The sequence below is a fragment of the Carcharodon carcharias genome, chromosome 6 (assembly GCF_017639515.1).
Source record: "Carcharodon carcharias isolate sCarCar2 chromosome 6, sCarCar2.pri, whole genome shotgun sequence".
Lineage (NCBI taxonomy): Eukaryota > Metazoa > Chordata > Chondrichthyes > Lamniformes > Lamnidae > Carcharodon > Carcharodon carcharias.
The window spans coordinates 84,903,565-84,928,343 of record NC_054472.1 but is presented as its reverse complement, the minus strand read 5'-3'; the positions used below and the strand labels follow the sequence as shown (position 1 = coordinate 84,928,343).

Below are 24,779 nucleotides of genomic sequence, written 5' to 3'. Positions count from 1 at the left end.
ACTGGCAGACGTCCTCCGATTCGCCTGTCGCACTGTCACCTCGCTGCTTCCTCACACCGGGTGCCATATTTAACGGGCAGCTGCACGCGCACCTCTAGTGCTTCCAGCCCAGAACTGCTGCACAGAAGACATGGCCCCGAAAGGCAAGATGACCGCAGCCCTCTGATTCAGTGATGCATCCCTTGGACTCCTTCTGGCCACCATTGGAGCCTGCCGACATGTCCTCTACCCAGCTCTGGCCACAGGAGGCCCATCAGTGTCACCACTCTGGCTTAGGAGGTGGTGACAGTGGTAGTCAATGCTAATGCTGCACAGAAGAGGTTCACCATCCAATGCAGAAAGAGGATGAATGATCTCAGAGTAAGGCAACCATGTCATCACTCTAAACTCACATACTGACAAGCCTATCACACATTCACTGGCATCTCACTCACTGCCAGATCAAGGCACATCACCACTCTCTCTCTCACACACACACCCTCACATCTCCATTTGGACCCATATCCTCTGGAGATTGCCTCCTCAGCTCTCATCCTCTTGAGGACACTTGCACAGATCAACATGTGCCCCCACGGAAGGGATACCCCCTTTTCCTAGTAATTCCCTAGCCCTGCAGCCTCTTCCCTTGCCTAGGGCCACTTCTCCCCCTTCCCCAAGTAAGCCACAGCCCTGCAACTGTTGAAAAGCCACGCCCAACCTACGGCTAGTCTCGTAAATAGAGCCCCATAAGCCCCCCTAAAAGTGATGTGGCACTGCCTGCGAAGCCTGGCACTGATGACCCAAAGCAAGATAGGCAAACAAGTCTCAAAGCCCCGAGCAAAGTGCAGCTTGCTTATGTTTAATTGGTGCACATCGCTTATGTTCAATTGTAAAAAGGTTGGCACGATTGCCTGGATGATCCAGCGTGGGAGATAATTCTGTCGAGCAGGGCTTATAATGATATGTAGATGCATTAAAATGAAATTCCCAACATCTGGCGACAGGAAAGGTGGCCCTCCATTGATGGGCAGAGCGGATGATCGCAAACTGGTTTTGTAACATCGTGAAACCGATTTTTGGCCTTCCTGCCATGTTGTCCACTCATGCCCGCCATGGCGCCCGATGTCAACGGGCATGGAAAATTCTGCCCTAAGTTGTTCTTTTGAGTAGGTGAGAGGGACACATTCCAGGAGGCCAGGCTTCGATGACATTGTAGAGCCCCAACTGCAATTTAACCAAAGACCTTATGGAAAAGCCATCGTAGCTTTCATCAGACTAATCAGCCAGCAACAATACAATTTCTAAGCTGTCTATTAGAAGAAATTGTTCCTCTTAGTTTGGTATGATTTACACATTTAACCACTTCATATTACGTTTCTGAATCCAGGCCATCAATGTGAATTAAAAATGGTACTGGTCACATTGGTGATCCCTAAGGAACCCAACACAGCACTTTTTCTACCACAGTGATATAACTCCTCTAATGTAGAACTTTGCCAAATGCCTTTTGGGAGTTAAGATACACCGTGCCACAGAGTTTGCCCCATTCCACTTGGGTTCTCATATTTTTAAAGAAGTTGGAGAAGTTGGTCAGAGTATCCTCCTTTTCTGAATCAATGTCCAACAGGTTATTGTTGATCTTCAAGTGTACTGTTGATAATCAATATAATTCTTTTACATGGAACATAATTAAGACCAAAAGGTCATTCATGTTGTGCAGTATATTCATCTATCACAAATACACATGGTGAAATATGGATCACTTTATATTACACAAAGTACAAGGAAAACAGTGCATTCAAAGTGATATATGAAAATCAAAGTTATCCATTTCTCTTACCAATTTCCAATAAAACGTGGGTCACTCTGGTCAATCTGAACAATGGTCCTGGGATCTACGTAGAAGCCAATCAATACTCCCCCAAGAAGATATCCTGCTGCAGGGCCTAATGCTCCCATTACATACATGATGGCTGGAAAGCAGAGATGATAGATAGATTGAGTAAAACATTGGGATCAACATGCACAAACACAAAGTGTTAGATAGAAGCTTAATTATACTTTAGAAAGTCCAGATGAATCTGTGTATGATAGCAATGTGTTAATTTTGGATATATATTGCAGAGGAGATAACCTTTCAAGAGTATTAACTTGGCTCAGTAGTAGTACTATTGCCTCTGAGCCAGATGGCTGGGAATTCATGTTCTACTCGAGGATTGGAGCACATAATCCAGGCTGCCACTTTAGTGCAATACTGAGGGAATGCTGCAGGGTTGGAGATGCCATTATTCAGATGTGACATTGGGCAGATCTTTCAATTTTGGTGGAGGCATCAAACAGGCAACATCAGAATAGACATGTTTAGCATCAAGGCTACTGAGGCTCCTAGGTCTTTTCAGCTACTTCAGCACCATGTGCATGTCTACCTATAAGAAACATTAATAGCTGTTTGTATTAAATTTCATTTGCCATTATTCTGTCACTTATATATTTTGTCCAGCTCATTGTGGAATTTTTTGGCTGCATCTTTCAATTTAATTGCCTGATTTTCCTTTCCTTGAAGTCAATGCGAAGAAAGGTCAGCTGGATTGTATAATATGCAGCTGATCCAATTTTAGCTAGTTTACACTTCCTCTGAATCTGAAGATTTCAGCCATTAAACTGAGGCCCCAACTTCCCATTCAGGAAGGTCTACTAGATCTCTTGGCACTACTTAAAAAAAGCAGGGAATTCTCCTGGTGTCCTGACACTGCAATATGTTATATAGTCACTTGTATCATGGGTGTTTGTGGAATCTTGCTATTTGCAAACTGGCTGCTACATTTTCTTACAAAACAGCAGAGGTGACACTTCGAGAGTACTTCATTGGCCGCAAAGTGTTTTTCAATGTGTTGAGGATTTAAAAGGTGTTATGTGAATACAAGTTTTATTTTTTCACAGCTATTAACAGCTATCATTAGCTCAAAAATTAATTGTGAAGCAGCATGTAAAACAATTATTAGACAGCAACTATCAATTATATACTGGTGTGATTTTGAGAATGCTAAGAGTGGGCAGCTTTGATTTCATAGAATCATATAAGCTCTTTGAAACAGCTATCCAATTAGCCCCATTCCCCTGTTCTTCCCTCAATAGCCCTGCAATTATTTTTCCATTCAAGTATTTATCCGATTCTCTTTTGAAACTCACTATTGAACCTGCTTCCGCCAACTTTCAGGAAATGCATTCCAGATTACAACAATTTAGGAGGAGGTGTTTGGGAAACTAGCAAGGATTGGATTCAAAATGTTAAATAGTTAGATAAGAAAAGAATGGATCAGGGTTTCAGTGAAAAAAGGAGATGAAATGAGACAAAGGAGCACAATGTTGTGAAGTTGGTATTACAAGGACTTCGTGTTAAATAACATAACAATTTAGATCTTGTAGCACCTGCACTCATTTTTTTCTATTTATAACATTTCTGAAACATGAAAGTCAGGAATTTTTCTCAATAAGCAAGGCAGGTATACTATGGTATATCTTCTCACCTTCTCAATGACAATTAGGGATGAGCAATAAATACTGGCCTAGCCAACAACGCCCACATCCCACATTAATAAAAAATTATGGGCCTGAATTTTGTGCTCATCAGGCACGTGTGATTGGTGGGCCCGGGAGCAGACAGGAAGCTGTCGACCGACTGTGATTTCACGCTGGCTGGCCAATTAACGGCCAGCCACCATGAAACATGCCCTGAGAAAGGCTCAGCACTGCTGGTGAGGGCGGGAAGAGGGCGGGCACCGATGTCACTGAGGGTGCTGGTGAGCACTTCCACTGAGCTCCCTGAAGGCAGACAGTTGCCTCAGGGAGCTGCAGACCTCCAAATAAAAATGCTGCAAAAAATATCCATGCAGTACAAACAAGCACCTGAAAGCATACCTCATAAAAATGCTGTCCCCAGATATTTCTTTTTATTTTATATGCTAACAGAGATTTCATCCCGCCCTTGGATGAGGTTCCATCAAAAATGTAAAGGCCACCTGGCCTATTGGCCCATCCGCCAACCATAAGGTTGGATGGGCCACGAAAAATCGTTTACAATTGGGCTGTTATATTGCCCGGTTTAATTGTCAGCAGGTGTTCTTCCAAATGCTGCAATCACCTGCCGAGCGGAATATTGCACGAGGACGTGATGACATTGGGACGCTTGCGCGACGTCATCTTGTGCAATTTTATGCCCATTTGGGTCGGGATCCCACCCGTCCACGGAGCGTAAAATTCTGCCCCACAGTATTCTGAAGTGTTAGTTGTCCATAGAGGCTGTCAAATCTTGTCCATCATAGACACTGCTGTTGATGCTCCTTACTTTTGTGGATTTCAAGTAATGAGAACATTTCAAGAATCAATTATTGAAATGGCCCATAGTAGACAGACCTTTCATAGAGATAAAAACAAAAAACTGCGGATGCTGGAAATCCAAAACAAAAACAGAATTACCTGGAAAAATTCAGCAGGTCTGGCAGCATCGGTGGAGAAGAAAAGAGTTGATGTTTCGAGTCCTCATGACCCTTCAACAGAATTGAGTGAATCTTAGGAAAGGGGTGAAATATAAGCTGGTTTAAGGTGGTGGTGGTGGGGGGAGGGGAGAGAGAAGTGGGGGGGGGGTGCGGTGGTGTGGTTGCACAGTGACAGGAGCAGATAATCAAAAGATGTCACAGACAATGGAACAAAGAGGTGTTGAAGGTGGTGATATTATCTAAACGAATGTGCTAATTAAGAATGGATGGTAGGGCACTCAAGGTACAGCTCTAGTGGGGGTGGGGTGGAAAGGCTAGCAGGGCATAAAAGATTTAAAAATAATGGAAATAGATTGGAAAAGAAAAATCTATATAAATTACTGGAAAAAACAAAAGGAAGGGGGAAGAAACAGAAACGGGGTGGGGATGGAGGAGGGAGTTCAAGATCTAAAGTTGTTGAATTCAATATTCAGTCCGGAAGGCTGTAAAGTGCCTAGTCGGAAGATGACGTGCTGTTCCTCCAGTTTGCGTTGGGCTTCACTGGAACAATGCAGCAAGCCAAGGACAGACATGTAGGCAAGAGAGCAGGGTGGAGTGTTAAAATGGCAAGTGACAGGGAGGTTTGGGTCATTCTTGCGGACAGACCGCAGGTGTTCTGCAAAGCGGTCGCCCAGTTTACGTTTGGTCTCTCCAATGTAGAGGAGACCACATTGGGAGCAACGAATGCCGTAGACTAAGTTGGGGGAAATGCTGCTTCACTTGAAAGGAGTGTTTGGACCCTTGGATGGTGAAGAGAGAGGAAATGAAGGGGCAGGTGTTGCATCTTTTGCGTGGGCATGGGGAGGTGCCATAGGTGGGGGTTGAGGAGTAGGGGGTGATGAAGGAGTGGACCAGGGTGTCCCGGAGGGAACGATCCCTATGGAATGCTGCCGGGGGGGGTGAAGGGAAGATGTGTTTGGTGGTGGCATCATGCTGGAGTTGGCGGAAATGGCGGAGGATGATCCTTTGAATGCGGAGGCTGGTGGGGTGATAAGTGAGGACAAGGGGGACCCTATCATGTTTCTGGAAGGGAGGAGAAGGCGTGAGGGCAGATGCGCGAGAGATGGGCCGGACACGTTTGAGGGCCCTGTCAACCACTGTGGGTGGAAAACCTCGGTTAAGGAAGAAGGAGGACATGTCAGAGGAACTGTTTTTGAAGGTAGCATCATCAGAACAGATGCGACGGAGGCGAAGGAACTGAGAGAATGGATTGGAGTCCTTACAGGAAGCGGGGTGTGAGGAGCTGTAGTCGAGGTAGCTGTGGGAGTCGGTAGGCTTGTAATGGATATTGGTGGACAGTCTATCACCAGAGATTGAGACAGAGAGGTCAAGGAAGGGAAGAGAAGTGTCAGAGATGGCCCATGTGAAAATGATGGAGGGGTGGAGATTGGAAGCAAAATTAATAAATATTTTCAAATCCCGACGAGAGCATGAAGCAGCACCAAAGTAATCATCGATGTACCGGAGAAAGAGTTATGGAAGGGGGCCGGAGTAGGACTGGAACAAGGAATGTTCCACATACTCCATAAAAAGACAGGCATAGCTGGGGCCCATGCGGGTAAGCTAACGGCCCTCAGACCATCCTGGTGGGGGATGGAGGTGTAGAGAGATTGGACGTCCATGGTGAAGAGGAAGCAGTTGGGGCCAGGGAACTGGAAATTGTTGATGTGACGTAAGGTGTCAGAGGAATCACGGATGTAGGTGGGAAGGGACTGGACAAGGGGAGAGAGAAGTGAGTCAAAATAACGAGAAATGAGTTCCTTGGGGCAGGAGCAAGCTGACACGATCGGTCTACCGGGACAGTTCTGTTTGTGGATTTTGGGTAGGATGTAGAAGCGGGCCGTCTGAGGTTGGGTGACTATCAGGTTGGAAGCTGTGGGAGGAAGATCTCCAGAGGAGATGAGGTCAGTGACAGTCCTGGAAACAATGGCTTGATGTTCGTGGTGGGGTCATGGTCCAGGGAGAGGTAGGAGGAAGTGTCTGCGAGTTGACGCTCAGCCTCCATGAGGTAGAGGTCAGTGCGCCAGACAACAACAGCACCACCCTTGTCAGCGGGCTTGATGACAATGTTGGGGTTGGACCTGAGAGAACGGAGTGCAGCAAGTTCAGAGAGAGACAGGTTAGAATGGGTGAGAGGAGCAGAGAAATTGAGACGACTAATGTCGCGCCGACAGTTCTCAATGAAAAGATCAAGAGAAGGTAAGAATCCAGAGGGAGGGGTCCAGGTGGAGGGAGAATATTGGAGATGGGTAAAAGGATCCGTTGAACGGGGAGAGGACTCCTGCCCAAAGAAGTGAGCACCTTTCATAGATGCCATTCTGGATTAATTAAACAATCAGAAGCATTTTGTTTGCTTGCAATTCTAAGGATAGGCCCACTCAGGAATTCCCAGTGATTTATAGCTTGGATGGGACAAATACTTAAGAGGCCGGCTGTAAGAACTTACCCTCAAGAGAGGCCAGCCAATCAGAGTGAGCTGACAGCTCTTCAGTCCCAGCTGCATCACTGGGGAGCGGTGACCACTCGTAGGACTGCAGCAGGCTCGAAGCAGCAGTCATGGCGTAGGCCCCGGAATCAAGGTAAGTGAGGTTGGGCTTACTAGAGGCAATCAGGCATACCTTAGTGAGGGGGTATGGTTCTTTCTGTGGGGCTGGCCCTTGCTGCCAGGAGGGCCCTCCATGGACCACAGGGTGCCTGGTCAGGAGGGCCACCCTCCTGAGCTTTCAGGGAAGCTGCCACCTGTTACTGCATGGCCTCCCACTTGGTGTACACCCCCACCCCCAGCGGCGGTGGGATGAGGTCCTTAAGTGGCGGTGGGATGAGGTCCTTAATTGGCAATTTCAAGGCCTCAATTGGCCTCTGAGCACACAGACCGCCCTTGACTTTCCTCACCCCTGACTTAAGTGGAGTGGGGTGGGAGAGTCGGGAGGGTGATGGGCTCTCCACCCTGTGCTTTTCCTCCCACCACTTGAACAGTCCTCCTGCCTCCCTTTCCTCTCTCAAATTTTATTAACATTGAATTCAACCATCTAGGTTGAATTTTTACACTAATGCACAGTCAAAATTACTTCCTTCACTGAACTTGTCTATTGTGTTTTCAAAAGACTAGCCGAGCTATACTGAGACCAAGCTAATGATGACAAAGTCATGTTGAAAGAATTACCAGTTGCATTTTTATTATTTTTCATAATTAAATGTGCAGAAACCACTGAAAGGCACAGTAAGTTGTGTAGATGAGAACATTATGATGCCAACGTACATGGACAGAGCATGAGAGCAGGCAAAACTATGGCAGATTTAGATCATTGTGAGGAAGTGTAAAGTCTTTGAATCTGATAAAGAAATTAAAACTAGACCATGTAAGAGTGAAATCAGGAAACACTTTTTCATACAAAGGGTAATGCAAATCTGGAACTCACTGCCCTAAGAAGCTATGGATGCTGGGTCAAATGATATTTTCAAGACTGGGATCAACGGATTTCTCCTCAGTAAGGGTATCAAAAGAAATGGAACAATGGTCGCCAAACAAGTTAAGGCATAGATCAGTCACGATCAATTGAGGTGACAGAACAGGATTGAGAAACTGAATGAAGTACTCCTGTTCTATATTTCAATGAATTTTAATTCCTCTGCCTGTCAGATACATGCAGTTTGGGAGTTAAGATCCAAGCGATATAGGTACTGCTCATTTCCCATCCTACAGCGATTTTTTATGCACTGTTTTCTTGGGAGGCTGAGATGCCCCTCTGAACCTTACCACTTAGTGAGTACGGCAATTCCATTTTAACTGCCTACTGAGAGGGGCACCCACTGTAGATGCAAAAATATGCATGTGAAATGTATTTGTCCTGGGGAACATTTTAAGCTTGTAATCTGATAATGTGGGTGTCTGTCTTATTATTAGCAGCATTGGCTAAACTGAAGAGAGGTTGGATAGACTTGGGTTGTTTTCGTTGGAGCAGAGAAGACTGAGGGGCAACCTGATCGAGGTGTACAAGATTATGAGGGGCATGAACAAGGTGGATAGGGAGTAGCTGTTCCCCTTAGTTGAAGGATCAGTCATGAGGGGACATAAGTTCAAGGTGAGGGGCAGGAGGTTTAGGGGGAATGTGAGGAAAAGCTTTTTTACCCAGAGAGTGGTGATGGTCTGGAATGCACTGCCTGGGAGGGTGGTGAAGGCGGGTTGCCTCACATCCTTTAAAAAGTACCTGAATGAGCACTTAGCACATCATAACATTCAAGGTTATAAGCCAAATGCTGGTAAATGGGATTAGGCTAGGTAGGTCAGGTGTTTCTCATGTGTCGGTGGGCTGAAGGGCCTCTTCTGCACTGTGTGATTCTGTGATACATGAACAGGAACCACATGCTTAGATACCAGAGACTGGATGGTACCTGTGAAACCACAACCCAGAACCACTCAACATTTTTAATAGAAAAGGAAATAAAAATGGGGCGGGAGGAAAAATTGCATTTATTAAGTTTGTATTATTATTATGCTTTATTAAAATGTTAGTATTATTCTGGTGCTGCAACGTCCTTAAAAGTTAATTTTTTTATCACAGAAAAGCAGCAGTGGGTTTCTTATTGAGCTCTTTATAATCTCAGTCAGGTGGAAAATAGGGGCGCAAGAGTTCGAGAATGGATGTAACATAAAGTAGGTTCATATTTCAGTTACAAGTATGTTAATTATGAATTTTTCACATGATTCTTTCAGCTATTATTTGTCTTCCATTATGTCACTCTCAGCAACTACAACGAGAAGCTATAGCTTCCCTATAGACATTGATCTCCTGTCAGAGACAACAAACAAGCATCTAGGCATGAAAATAACAAAATACAGACTTGTTCAACGCAACAACTTTCTCAGTGTTATTTGCAGTCAAGCGAATCAAAAATATTTAGCCACATCCTGGAAGTAGACTCATATACCACAAAGGAGTTTATTTAGCCCATTATGCTTCTGCCAGCTCTTTGCAAAGCTATCCTTTTGGCCCCATTCCTCTGATCTTGTCCCATAGTCTTATTTTTTTCTCCCTTCAGATATTTATCCAGTTCCTTTTTGAAAAATATTATTTAATCTGTTTCTATTACCCTTTTAAGCAGTGATTCCGGAGCATAACATTTTTATTATTCTTTCATGGGATGTGGGCATTGTTGGCTAGGGCAGCATTTGTTATCCATCCCTAGTTGCCCTTGAGAAGGTGGTGGTGAGCTGCCTTCTTGAACTGCTGCAGTCCATGTGGTGTAGGTACACCCACAGTGCTGTTGTGGGTGTGGGGTGGGGGCAAGATTTTGACCCAGCGATAGTGAAGGATCGGCGATATAGTTCCAAGTCAGAATGGTGTGTGACTTGGAGGAGAACTTGCAATGTGGTGATGTTCCCATGCATTTCCTGCCCTTTCCCTAAGTGGTAGAGTTCGCAGGTTTGCAAGATGCTGTCGAAGAAGCCTGGGTGAGTTGCTGCAGTGCATATGCAGTACATACATGTGAACTTACAAATTATGAGCAGGATCAGGCCATTTGGCTCCTCAAGCCTGCTTTGCATTCCATAAGATCATGGCTGATCTGACTGTGGCCTCAACTCCACATTCCCGCCTACCCCAATATCCTTTGACGCTATATGGTGCAACTGCTGCCACTGTGAGTCAGCGGTGGAGGGAGTGAATGTTTAAGGTGGAGGATGGGGTGCCAATCAAATGGGCTGCTTTGGCCTGGATCGTGTCGAGCTTCTAGAGTTTTATTGGAGCTCCACTCATCCAGGCAGGTGGAAAGCATTCCATCACACACCTGACTTGTGCTCTGCAGTTGGTGGGTAAAATTCCCAGTCTCTGACCTACTCTTATAGTGACAGTATTTATATGGCTGATCCAGTTCAGTTTCAGTTTCCAGGGTGTTGATAGTGGAGGATTCAACGATGGTAATGCTAATGAATGTCAAGGGATCTTGGTTAGATCCTCTATTGTTGCAGATGGTCATTTCTTGGCACTTGCATGGCATGAATGTTACTTGCCACTTATCAGCCCAAGCTTCAATGTTGCCCATGTCTTGCTGCATATGGATACAGATTGCTTCAGCATCTGAGGAGGCATGGATGATACTGATCATTGTGCAATCATCAGAGAATATTCCCACTTCTGACCTTATGATGGAGAGAAGTCATGATCAATCAACTGAAGGTGGCTGGGCCCAGGACACTACCCTGAGGAACTCCTGCAGCGATGTCCTGGGACTAAGGTGATTGACCTCCAACAACCACAACCATCCTCCTTTGTGCTGGGTATGACTCCAACCAGTGGAGAGTTTTCTCCCTGATTCCCATTGACTCCAGTTTTTTAGGTCTCCTTGATGCCATACTCGGTCAAATGCTATCTTGATGTCAAGAGCAGTCACTCTTACCTCACCACTTGAATTCAGCTCTTTTGTCCAAGTTTGGACCAAGGCTGTAATGAGATCAGGAGCTGAGTGACCCAGGTGGAACCCAAACTGAGCATCAGTGGGCAGATTATTGCTGAGTAAGTGCCACTTGATAGCACTGTTGACAACACATTCCATCACTTTGCTGATGATCGAGAGTAGACTGGTGGGGCAGTAACTGGCCAGGTTGGATTTGTCCTGTTTTTTGTGGACAGGACATAACTGGGTAATTTTCCACATTGTCGGGTAGATACCTGTATTGTAGCTTTAGTGGAACAGCTTGACCAGGGGCGCGGCTAGTTCTGGAACATGAGTCTTCAGTACTATTGCTAGAATGTTGTCAGAGTCCATAGCCTTCTCAATATCCAGTAACTTAAGCCATTTCTTGATATCATGTGGAGCAGATTAATTTGGCTGAAGACTGCCATCTGTGATGTTGGGGACCTCAGAAGGTAACTGAGATGGATCATCCACTCGGCACTTCTGGCTGTAGATGGTTGCAAGTGCTTCAGCATTCTCTTGTGCACTGCTCTGCTGGGCCTCCCCATCATTGAGGATGGGGATATTTGTGGAGCCTCCTCCTTCAGTGAGTTGTTTAACTGTCCACCACAACTGGATATGGAATAACTGCAGATCTGAACTGTTAGTTGTGGGATCGTTTGGTTCTATCTATTGCATGCTGCTTTTGCTTTTCAGCATGTATGTAGTCCTGTGTTGTAGCTTCACTAGGTTGACGCCTTATTTTTAGGTATGCCAGGTGCTGGTTTAGACCCCCTTCATTGGGTTGCTCCCTGGCTTTATGGTAATGGTAGAATGGGGGATATACCGGGCCTTGAAGTTACAGAATATGGCTGAATACTGTTCTGTTGCTGATGATGGCCCACAGCAGCTCATGGATGCTCAATTTTGAGTTGCTAGATCCATCCTAAATCTAGCCCATTTAGCACTGTGGTAGTGACAAACAAAATGATGGCGGTATCCTCAATGTGAATACAGGGCTTTGTCATCAAAGGGACTGTGCAGTGGTCACTCCTACAAATACTGTCATGGACAGATGCATTTGCAACTGTTAGGATGATAAGAATAAAGTCAAGTAGGTTTTTCCCTCTTGTTGGTTCCCTCACTACCTGCCACAGGCCCATTCTATCAGCTATGTCCTTTAGGACTTGGCCAGAAGTGGTGCTATCAAGCCTTGGTGTTGGATGTTGAAATTCCCCACCCAAAGTACACTCTGCGCTCTTGCCACCCTCAGTGCTTCTTCCAATTGGTGTTCAACATGGAGGAGGACTGATTCATCAACTGAGGGGGCAATACGAAGTAATCATCACCCCACTGCAAACTATTTAACACTGTGCTGCTACTTCCGGTGGGTCTGTCCTGACATATGGATGGGATGGAGATGATGGTGTCTGGGACATAGTCATATTCATGAATCATACCTTATAAACAATGTCAGGCTATTGTTGACTAATCTGTGGGACAGTTCACAAGCCCCCAGATGTTAGTAAGGAAGACTTTGCAGGGTTAACAGGTTAACATTGCTGGGTGTGCCGTTATCAGTGCCTAGGTCAATGCTGGGTGATCCATCTGGTTTCATTCCTTTTTGACTTTGTAGCAGCTTGGTACAACTAAGTGGCTTGCTAGGTCAGAGGGCAACCACATTGCTGTTCGTCTGGAGTCACATGATAGTCGCGACAGATCGTCATGGTGATGATGAAATCACCATCAATTGTTATTCAATGAGACTAGCACTTAATTCCAGATTTATTAATTAATTGAATTTAAATTCCACCAGCTGTCATGGTGGGATTTTAACTCATGCCCCCACAGCATTAATTTGGCCTCTGGATTACTAGTTCAGTGACAGTGGCCTTGCCACAGCCTCAAACTTGTAGTGTTAAAAAAAAACTTAAATCTACTTTTTTTTTTCCAATTACTGTAAATGCATGTCCTCTGGTTGCCAAACCCTCTGTCAATGGAAACAGTTCCTCTGTATTCATCATATCAAAACCCCCCATAATTGTAATCACTTCTATTAAGTCTCCCCATAACCACTACTACAAGGAGAACAATCCCAGCTTCTCTACATAACTGATGTCCCTCATCACTGGTATCATTCTAATAAATCTCCTCTGCACCCCAAGACGTCCTTCCTAAAATGTGGTGTGCACAACTGTGCCCAATTCCCAGCTGAGGGCCAACCAATGATTGTTAAAGGTTTAACAAAACGTCCTTGTTTTTGTACTTTATGCCTTCATTTATAAAGCCAAGGATATCGTATGCTTTTTTTAACGACTTGTCCTACCACCTTCAAAGATTTGTGTATGATGAATACAGAGGAACTGTTTCCATTGACAGAGGGTTTGGCAACCAGAGGACATGCATTTACAGTAATTGGAAAAAAAACAAGTAGATATAAGTTTTTTTTTTAACACTACAAGTTTGAGGCAGTGGCAAGGCCACTGTCACTGAACTAGTAATCCAGAGGCCAAATTAATGCTGTGGGGGCATGAGTTCAAATCCCACCATGACAGCTGGTGGAATTTAAATTCAATTAATTAATAAATCTGGAATTAAGTGCTAGTCTCATTGAATAACCCTGAGGCATCTCTGCTCCTGCACCCGTTTTGAAATTGTACCATTTTGTTTATACAGCTGTCCCTTGTTTAACATGCCTAATGTGTTCCTGAGAAAAGGAGTGGTAAACAAAAATCTGTTAAACAAAAATAACTTTCCTGTAAGAATGAAGAGTGCAGGACACATGCCAGAAGCAGCACCAGGCATCCCCAAGAATGAGGTGTCAACCTGGTAATGCTATAACACAGGACTACTTGCGTACCAAACAGCATAATAAGCAAGTGATAGATAGAATTAAGTGATCCCACAACAAACAGAGCAGATCTAAGGTCTGCATCCTGCCACATCCAGTCATGAATGGTGGTGGACAATTAAAAAACTAACTGGAGGAGGAGACTCCACAAATATCCCCACCTTCAATGATGGGGGAGACCAGCACATCAATGCAAAAGATCAGGCTGAAGCATTTGCAACCATCTTTATCCAGAAGTGTTGAGTGGATGATCCATCTCGGCCTCCTGCTGAGGTCCCCAGCATCACAGATGCCAGTCTTCAGCCAATTCGATTCTCTCTACATGATATCAAGAAATGGCTGAAGGCACTGAATACTGAAAAGTCTATGGGCCCTGACAACATTCTGACAATAGTACTAAAGACCTGTGCGGCAGAACTAATTGCACTCCAAGCCAAGCTGCTCCACTACAGCTACAAAAGTGGCATCTACCCAGCAATGTGGAAAATTGCCCAGCTATGTCCTGTCCACACAAAGGAGAACAAATCCAACTAGGCCAATTATAACCCCATCAGACTACTCTTGACCATCAGTAAAGTGATGGAAGGGGTCATCAAATGCTATCAAGTGGCACTTACTCAGCAATAAACTGCTCACTGACGGTCAGTTTGGGTTCTGCCAGGGCCACTCAGATCCTGACCTCATTACAGTTTCCATCCAAACATGGACAAAAGTGCTGAACTCAGGAGGTGAGGTGAGAGTGACTGCCCTTAACATCAAGGCCGCATTTGATTGAGGATGGCATCAAATATCCCAAGCAAAATTGAAGTCAATGGGAATCAAGGTGAAAACTCTCCACTGGCTAGACTCATACCTAGCACAAAGGAAGATGGTTGTGGTTGTTGGAAGTCAATCATCGCAGTCTCTGGACATTGCGACAGCAGTTCCTCAGGGTACAACCTCCGGCCAACCATCTTCAGCTGCTTCTTTAATGACCTTCCCTCCATCATAAGGTCAGAAATGGGGATGTTCGTTGGTGATTGCACAATGTTCAGCACCATTCACAACTCTTCAGATGCTGAAGCAGTCCATGTCCAAATGCAGCAAGACCTGGGCAACATTGAGGCTTGGGCTGATAAATGGCCAGTAATGTTCGCGCCACACAAGTGCCAGGCAATGACCAGCTCCAGCAAGAGAGAATCTAACCATCTCCGCTTGACATTCAATGGCATTACCATCATTGAATTCCCCATTATCACCACTTTGGGAGTTAGCATTGACCAGAAACTGAACTGGGCCAGCCATACAAATACTGTGGATACAAAAGCAGGTCAGAGGCTGGGAATTCTAAGGAAAGTAACTTTCCTCCTGGCTCCCCAAAGCCTGTCCACCATCTACAAGGCATAAGTTAGGAGTGTGATGGAATATTCTCCATTTGCCTGAATGAGTGCAGCTGCAACAACACTCAAGAAGCTTCACGATACAGGACAAAATGGCCCACTTGATTAGCATCCCATCCACCAGCTTAAACATTCACTCCCTCCACCCCTGATGCACAGTGGCAGCAGTGTGTACAAGATGCACTGCAGCAATTCGCCAAGACTGCTTCAACAGCACCTTTCGAACCCGCAACCTCTACCACCTAGAAGGACAAGAGCAGCAAAGGCATGGGAACACCACCAAATTTCCCTCCAAGCTAAACGCAATCCTGACTTGGAAATATATCACCGTTCTTTCACTGTCAGTGGGTCAAAACCCTTGAACTCCCTTCCTAACAGCACTATGCGTGTCCCTACACCACATGGACTGCAGCAGTTCAAGAAGACAGCTCACCACAACTTTTTCAAAGGCAATTAGGGATGGGCAATAAATGCTGGCCTAGCCAGCTATACCCACATCCCATGAAAGAATAAATTTTTAAAAAGCATGAAGTAAGAGTGGGTTCCATTCCTGACCTGTAATTTTTATATTAAAAGCCTATATATGTATTAATTTAATGTACTTTATGTATTAAATTATTCATATCTCACATGCATGACTGGGACTTTGGATCTGTTAGTGCATCAATTCCAAAGCGCTTGGGATGACCTAAATTATAGACTTGCATTCTAAAGTCAGAATGTACAGCATACACCACCTACTTGTATTTTGATGTAACCAGTATCTTGGAGGTGGAAGAGATTCTGTCCCATTCTAAAGTAGAATTATTTTTTCATGCAGGTGAGGACTGCCTATGTTGAATAGTAAAAGGTGGGGAGTTGTGCAATTTCCCCAACAACATTACATGGTCTCGACCAACACTGTCAGGCTGATGAATCTTATTAGCCAGATTTTGGTTCCTAATAAATCATGCACTCACGTTAATTCACACACAGCTTGGCTAACCCTCTTGCACAGCACAGAATATCCAAAGATTTAGTGAGTGCAGGTGAGAATGAGAGAACAGACTGAATAACCTGTGAAAAGGAAGTCCATCTCCTTTTGTAGCTTGGGTCTATCATCAATAATGCTACTCCCAGTGACTGGGTCCTTATTGCCTTCATGGGTTGGGCTCCAACAAATAACTAAGAAGTAATGTGTACACTTAATATTGGCATAGTTTTTGAAACATAGACAGTGATGATTTACCAAACACACATCTTCACACACACACACAGGAACCATGTTAAATCGAAAATTGAAGTTGGACCAGCAACACTATTCGTGAAAGCTCACTTATTTTAAAACTGTTGTAAGACAAAAACACGTTAGTAGAATGTCCTCTAAACAGGGGATATCTGCATTGCTTCCCCTCATTTTTCCTTCAAAATGCATCACTTCACACTTCTAGGTTAAATTCCATTTGCCATGTGTCGGCACATTTCACCAGATAGTATAGCCAAGGGATAAAAACAGTCCTAGCTAAAACAAACAGTCTCACTGAATGCAGCAGACTGCAGGGTAATAGATGCAGTTATGCATCTGAGAAAAAGAAGTGAAGATGGACATCAGTCCTAATGAGTTGTGGGAAAGGAAGGTCAAATCAACCACAGCCTAAGAACACTTGGAGTGGAAGATAACAAATATATTTTCTCTGGTGGTTCATCTGCTATGGACAATTGAGGAAAATTACACAAATGCACATTATGCACATCAATTGAATTTCCTCAACCGTGTCCGGCCCATCTCCCGCGCATCCGCCCTCACTCCTTCTCCTCCCTCCCAGAAACATGATAGGGTCCCCCTTGTCCTCACTTATCACCCCACCAGCCTCCGCATTCAAAGGATCATCCTCCGCCATTTCCGCCAACTCCAGCATGATGCCACTACCAAACACATCTTCCCTTCACCCCCCTTATCGGCATTCCGTAGGGATCGCTCCCTCCGGGACACCCTGGTCCACTCCTCCATCACCCCCTACTCCTCAACCCCCTCCTATGGCACAACCCCTTGCCCACGCAAAAGATGCAACACCTGCCCCTTCACTTCCTCTCTCCTCACCGTCCAAGGACCCAAACACTCCTTTCAAATGAAGCAGCATTTCACTTGCATTTCCCCCAACTTAGTCTACTGCATTCGTTGCTCCCAATGTGGTCTCCTCTACATTGGAGAGACCAAACGTAAACTGGGCGACCGCTTTGCAGAACACCTGCGGTCTGTCCGCAAGAATGACCCAAACCTCCCTGTCGCTAGCCATTTTAACACTCCACCCTGCTCTCTTGCCCACATGTCTGTCCTTGGCTTGCTGCATTGTTCCAGTGAAGCCCAACGCAAACTGGAGGAACAACACCTCATCTTCCGACTAGGGACTTTACAGCCTTCCGGACTGAATATTGAATTCAACAACTTTAGGTCGTGAGTCCCCTCCCCCATCCCCACCCCCTTTCTGTTTCCCCCTTCTCTTTTTTTTTCCCAATAAATTATAAAGATTTTCCTTTTCCCACCTATTTCCATTATATAAAATAAAAAAAAAACCCACTAGAGCTATACCTTGAGTGCCCTACCATCCATTCTTAATTAGCACATTCGTTTAGATAATATCACCAACTTTATCTTTAACACCTATGTGTTCTATTGTACTATTGTTGTTGACATCTTTTGATATTCTGCTTCTATCACTGCTTGTTTGTCGCTACAACCACACCAACCCCCTCCACCTCTCTGTCTCTCTATCTCTCCGCACCCCACACACACACCTTAAACCAGCTTATATTTCAGCTCTTTCCTGGACTCGAACTCAAGTTCTGTCGAAGGGTCATGAGGACTCGAAACGTCAACTCTTTTCTTCTCCGCCGATGCTGCCAGACCTGCTGAGTTTTTCCAGGTAATTCTGTTTTTGTTTTGGATTTCCAGCATCCGCAGTTTTTTTGTTTTTATAATTGAATTTGTCTGTTGTGTTCAGACCTAGGGCAGGACCTCACTCAAGTCTCAAACCTGAGGTTTTGAGCCACTTAAAGTAGTGTTTTTAATCTTCAGAGTGCCTTCCCCAGGATGGGCTGTAATCAAGACCGTCCTTTGTAATGAGAGGGTAGAGGGATGGCCAGGCACACAAACCCATAGGACCCAAGGGCCGCCACTGGACATCAATCAGCCTGTTTACAGTGAGGTCTGAACACAGTCCTCCTGACTCAGAAGAGGAAATAATCACCAGTGAGCCTGTCTGGGCGCAAGTATCCCAATGGATGTTGAGCCTATGTTTCGAGACCATATTCTAGTCCACACAGAGAAATAAGTTGAATATAGGTCTACAAATGACCTGGGGGGAGGAGAAGTACAGCTTTAACTCAGTGCTCCATTATTAATTCCACAGAATAGTAAAATAACTTTTCCATTCTAACCTTAATTGTTTCAGACAGATGAGTCTCCACTGACAAAGCAATCATGTGAGGTATGCTGACTTCTTATTTTTAAGCACATTTGTGTAGCTCTGTTTAATTCTGAAAGGGACTAATTAAATATAATGAGGTGCAGTGAATATAACTTGGTCAGTGAATAGTAAGTCAAGAGGTGGAATTGCTAAAAATAGTATTAGTGTCCCTCAGCTTGGTAAGAGAAAAATTCTCATTTTCGAGCACTATGCTAAGCTTGCCCATTTGTGGATGCCATCTAAGGACAAAACCTTACTTGGTTGTGAGATGCCACTACAGCTAAAGCACTCACTGCCCAGGCTCACACAGGAACACTGACTTACAGGCAAAATACAAAAGCTCTGGCAGTATCCACACAACGGTAACCCAGGCAAGCCTTCAGAGAATACGGGACAGAGAAGAAGGAATGAAAAAATGTACATAATTACTTAAGTGGAAAAATACATATTACATAATTCAAATGATGAGACAGTGCTGTATGTCCCTTTAGCCAGTTTCTAAAGGTTGTCATCTTTCTGTATGAGTACATAATGGGATCAGCTGCTGAAATGTCAGAACAATAAAGTATGCATCATGTGCCTCATACACATGATTTCACAGATTAAAAATATGTACCCCTTTGTAAACAGTACAAATTAAATGTAGTTATCAAGGCTCAGTATATATTACTAAGAGATAAAAAATCCTCTGTGCAAAGTGTTAGTTGTATATAGTTAAGTATTTATTTGTATTCAGATAGTGGGCATTAACTGGAGATTCACTTGTGCTCTTATATACAGAAGCAGCCTAAAACAGTGGTTGTTGAGTTCTGGAGGTGCATATTTGTAATGTGTGTCTCAGTAAATGAAAGCTGATAAAGGGTGTAAAGATTGGGCTCCTGTTGTACCTTTCACTGTCTGGCTTTCTGGAGTACCAAGGAGCACATTTCACAAAACTGTGTACGCCCAGCCTGTGACTACCCTTCCACTAATGTCATTGAAGAATATCGCATGGGCTGCATAGTAGAGGCCGCTACTGGCTGCCCCCAGGGGCATAGGTAGTTTGGGCACTCCAAATGAATTTTCCCCCAAAAAAGCCAAATTAGGAGTCAGAAATGTAGATCACTTTGTAGAGACTTAGGGCTGAATCTTACAGCCCAAATTGTGGTGGGACTGGGCGGCCCTGTGAAATAGCAGGAATCACATCAGGCTGGCTCCCTGTCCCACCATCAGGAAAGTTTCCCAGTGGCAAGGCGGATTAGCTGCCCACTCCACGGAGCTGGGCGGATGATTTGTATAATTATAGGCCCTCCAGGGCATTTTATACAGCTGCCAGCAATTTGTCAGCAGCCCTTCCCCCCCGCCCCAGCACATGGGGAGGTCACCAGCTTCATGGAGATGGCATCCCTGCAACAGACTAGGGGGGGGAAAAGAGCTAGAGGCTCCATGAGCCAAGGAGCAGCCGTGGACGCGAAAGGCAACCCCTGTAAGACCAACAATCTCCCCGGAGGAGTTTCCCCTCTATCCTGTGGGGCCTACCATTTTTGGTCCCCTAAATTTTAATTTTTACATCTCTATTTGAGCGCCCCTCCATTTTCAGGTCCTGCCTGCCTCAGCAGTGTTCTGAGGTGGGGCTTTTGAGGCTTGAGAGCTGCCAGGCCTCTGATTGGACCGGCAGCACCAGGGGCCTACCCACCATCCTTAAAGGGAGGCTGCCTGTGGGAAAACCACTGAACCAGTTCTGCTGCCAACAAATGCAAGCCCAGGGCCTGATTTTCAGTCAGGCATTGGGGTCCCGAAGTTTGCATAACAATTCAGCCTATATTTACTCCAATGTTTACTGGGGTGGGATCTCTAAGCAGGGATAGGGGGAGGAGTTCTGGTCAGGAGTTTTGACTCTGCAACGTGCGTGCATTTTTTTCTAAACAGGATAGCTGCCCAGTTGCCAATCTGGTTTGTCAGCTTGATTGCCTGTCAGGTTTGGAATGTTGCAGTGGAGGAGCAAGCAAGTTCGTGCTGTGGAGATTAAGGGCAGGCGAAGGTGAGTACCTAATGGCTTGTAGGGTAGGGGGTGATCGCCGAAGGTATGCAGCCTAATACTGACAAAGATTGGTTTCCCAAGCAGGAGACAGAGTATCAGATGGGAGATCCAGAAGTCCAGATTTCCATGCACGGTGTTGTGTTTTTTAGACCGTGTATATTTTTTTTTGACAGGATTACTCCCTGAAGCCAGCATGATTGACAAGCAGGCATAGCTGCAGGTAAGATGCAGGTAAGTGGGAGCATGGTGGTGGTTGAAGGTGGATGTCCAGTCACTGACCCAACATTAGGGTTCTAATCCCCAATCATGCGAGGGAGGGTGCGATACCTTAGTAAACAGGTAGCTTAGCGGGCTGGGACGAAGCACTCCTCTGAGCACACTGCTATAAAAACACTTGCCTTTTCCTCCACCTTCTCCTCACCTCCCTTGAGCTGCCAGATTTACCGAGAAACCCAGTTTGCCAGGGTTAATCCTGTAAAGAAAGTTTAAAGTGAGGCTCCCAACCTCTTTATAATATTTAAATAGCCATCCCGCCTCCTGGGAGCGAGTTGGCTGCCCTCCCCTCTCCGACATCTATCAAGCCTTCAACATGGGCAGCTTGAAGGGATTGCAATTTGAAAAATGTTTGCATTTCACCCAACTCCAAGGCAGCCACTTAATTTGGAAATTAAACTTCACCCCATTGACTCAAACTGTGCAGATGATACCAAATATGGCGCATGTCTAATAATGTGGAGGACTGCACCAAAATGTAGGAAGACATAAAGAGGCTTGCAAAGTGGGTGAATAAATAGCAAATTAAGTTCAATACAGTGAAATAGAAGGAGTGGTTCATTTTGGAAGGAGGAATAGGAGAGTACTTATTCCTTGGAAAGCAAGAAACTAAATGCGGTAGAGGAGCAAAGAGATCTGGCTATACAGTTGAATAGATCACTAAAAGTAACAAAGCAGGTTGATATGGTCATAAAGAGTACAAACAAAAGCACACGAGGTCATTTTTAGAGGATTAGAATACAAAAGCATGGAGCTAATGTGAAATTTATACAGAACCTTGACTAGAACATCCAAAGCATTGGGCTGGATTTTTACAATTGAGGCGGGTAGCTTCAGTCGCCAGATCTGCATCTGGAGATAGATCCACGAGTGTCACGATCTTCGGTCCGGGGGGTGGGTACAGGTGTAGAATAGAATTGGGCCCGCCAACACTGGAACCAGGAGTGTGGGCAGTCACAGGGGTAGCCGAGTGCCGAGGCAGGCTGGTTAGAAGGCCCAAAGATATAAAAACAAAAAACTGCGGATGCTGGAAATCCAAATCAAAAACAGAATTACCTGGAAAAATTCAGCAGGTCTGGCAGCATCGTCAGAGAAGAAAAGAGTTGACGTTTCGAGTCCTCATGACCCTTCAACAGAACTGGGTGAATCCAAGGAGAGGGGTGAAATATAAGCTGGTTTAAGGTGTAAGGTCAGGGGGGTGTTAGGGTTGGGTGGGGGGAGAGAAGTGGAGGGGGGTGGTGTGGTTGTAGGGACAAGCAAGCAGTGATAGGAGTAGATAATCAAAAGATGTCACAGACAAAAGAACAAAATTTTTAAATCTTTTATGTCCCCCCACCTCGACTAGAGCTATACCTTGAGTGCCCTACCATCCATTCTTAATTAGCACATTCATTTAGATAATGTCACCAACTTCAACACCTCTGTGTTCTTTTGTCTGTGACATCTTTTGATTATCTGCTCCTATCACTGCTTGCTTGTCCCTACAACCACACCACCCTCCTCCACTTCTCTCCCCCCACCCAACCCCAACCACCAACCCCCCCCCCACCTTAAACCAGCTTATATTTCACCCCTCTCCTTGGATTCACCCAGTTCTGTTGAAGGGTCATGAGGACTCGAAATGTCAACTCTTTTCTTCTCCGCCGATGCTGCCAGACCTGCTGAGTTTTTCCAGGTAATTCTGATTTTGTTTTGGTTATAAGGCCCGCCTTGTTTCTCCAGTTGTACTAAAAGTTGTTAGTCCCTCTAGCCCTCACCCCTCACACCCCCTCAGCCCCAATCACTCTCCATTCCACTTACATGCCCTCTATACCAACTCATTCCCTCACCCCCAAGAGCCCCTCATACCTACCATGCCAACTCCTGGCCTTTCCATGCCCATTTACCCAGTATATGCCATCTACAGAGCCAATGAGCCAAATAGCAACATTGGCATGTGTGGAACTGCTGAGAAAAGAAACACCCATTCACAAATCATCTTTTGAAAAACGGTTGGAGGCTAGTCAGGTAGGGTGGAGGGTTTTGGGGGTTAGTAGGGTGATACGGGCTAGTCAGGTAAGGTCGGAGGCTAGGCAGGTCAGGTTGGGAGGAGTCGGGTGATAGGGTTGGGTCTAGGGGGGAAATTGGTGGAGGCTACAGAAGTCACACTGGGCGGTGATGGGTTTGGTGGGGAGTTGGGGGGGTCAGAGGGTGATGGGGATCAACAGGATAGTCTAGTAGTAGGGGCTACTCAGGTCAGGTTGAGGGGAAGATAGGGATTGAGGGTATTTGCGGGGTGGGGCTAGTCAGGTTGGGTCGGAGGGTGTTCGGGAGGGTTTGGGTTAGTCAGGTGATGGGAACTAATCAGGTCAAGTTGGGGGGAGTTGGAGTTCAGGGAGGTACTGGGGGTGTCAGTGTGAGTGATTGGGGGGGTCAATTGTCTGGTTACCCAGGAGTTAGACTAAGATTTTTCTGTCTAACATTTCCTGGGCAACTAAACAGTTAAGTTAGTCAGAACTGTCCAAAGCCTTCGATTCTAACCAGAGTCGGAGACTTTTGCAGAGGAGCAGGGGAATAGCCCCTCGGAAGTTAAAACTTCCCAGGTAATTCCCACGGAGTCAGTGCGTTGGAACTTCCAAGGGGTTCTGTAGCGCATCTTCCGAAGTATGTCCGGTCTCAGACTATCCAGAGGTTGGATGATCTGAGCCAATGAGTTTACAGAAATACCTCATCATATTAGCTGTGATCTGAGTTCAAATGGAATAGCCATTACAAAGACATCCAAAATTTAACAGTTAATCACAAATCCGCTTCTCCAAGTTATTTTATTTTTGTATGAAAACAAAACACAACATTCCACATTTTAGGGCTGGGAATCTCACCCCTCCAAATGAACCTAAAAATTGCAGACAGAGTATGCTGTAACTTCTCTGCTGTGCCTGTTCAAATAAAAGCAGTTCTCAGCAGTTCCACAGCATCATCTTTTCAAAAGAAAAGCCCAGAATTGAAAATGAATTCATATGGGTTTTACCAACTATCCAATATACAAAGCTTCTTATATGCTGAGTTTTGAAATCCTAGTTAGATTTACATGAATGTCATGCTGTAGGTAGTTTCACAATGATATACGCAACAGTAAAATGGAGCGATACATCAAAGCTATTCCTTCAGTTATCTTAAGAAGTGAGCTCAATAAAGTTTGACTCAATTTAATTGAGACTAATAAAAGGAATTAGGTAGTTTCTTAACTTTTTAGTTGTGAATGACTTTCCCTATATACCTTAAATAGGATGAATGAAAACATTTGATAGCGGCTGATCAAAGTATTGCAGACAACACACAAACTTCATGCTGATTTAATTGCTGGTGGCATATAGCCCAGTACTAAAAACAATTGAGTGGCTGCTCACCTCAGAAAAGGGCCCAAATTTGTGCGAGGCTGATGCCACTTAAAGCCAACCAGCAGCTCTCAAAAGGAAAAGTGCATTCTGCCTGCAGCAGGTACTGGAAGTCACTGTAGAATAATTTCTAACTTATAAGAAAAGTGAAGATGGTGCTGTATCGCAGAGAGTAGGCTCCCAGATTTTCAGATGCAGCACTCGAGACCCTCATCAGGAAGTGGACAGGAGGCAAGAGCTAATCTTCCCATAGGGGGCCAGGAGGCCGTACAGACTAGCACTTCGGAGAGAATGGGAGCAAATAAATTCAGAAGTCAATGCAAACTGTGTCACACCAAGGACTTTATGCAGTGCAGCAAAAAGTTTAATTACCTCATACTAGTGGTCATGGTCAGTGAGTTCATCTTCAAATGCCATAATCTTACCATGAACCAACAGCCTAGCACACTACTTATAATATAAGGGTCTGGCATACATAGGGTTAATGTGGGACTGAGTCCAGTAACACCCACACAATGATGTCAGA

The 24,779-nt window shown here is 45.0% G+C and overlaps 1 protein-coding gene across 1 annotated transcript in view; it reads right to left on the bottom strand.

Annotated features, from left to right (window-relative positions):
* Nucleotides 1-24,779, bottom strand: part of LOC121279408 (solute carrier organic anion transporter family member 5A1) — a 269,590-nt gene that overhangs the window by 122,678 nt on the left and 122,133 nt on the right. Inside the window, exon 2 of the mRNA XM_041190629.1 lies at nucleotides 1,820-1,952. Within this exon, the coding sequence (XP_041046563.1) occupies nucleotides 1,820-1,952 (133 nt within the window). The remainder of the gene's footprint in view (nucleotides 1-1,819; nucleotides 1,953-24,779) is intronic.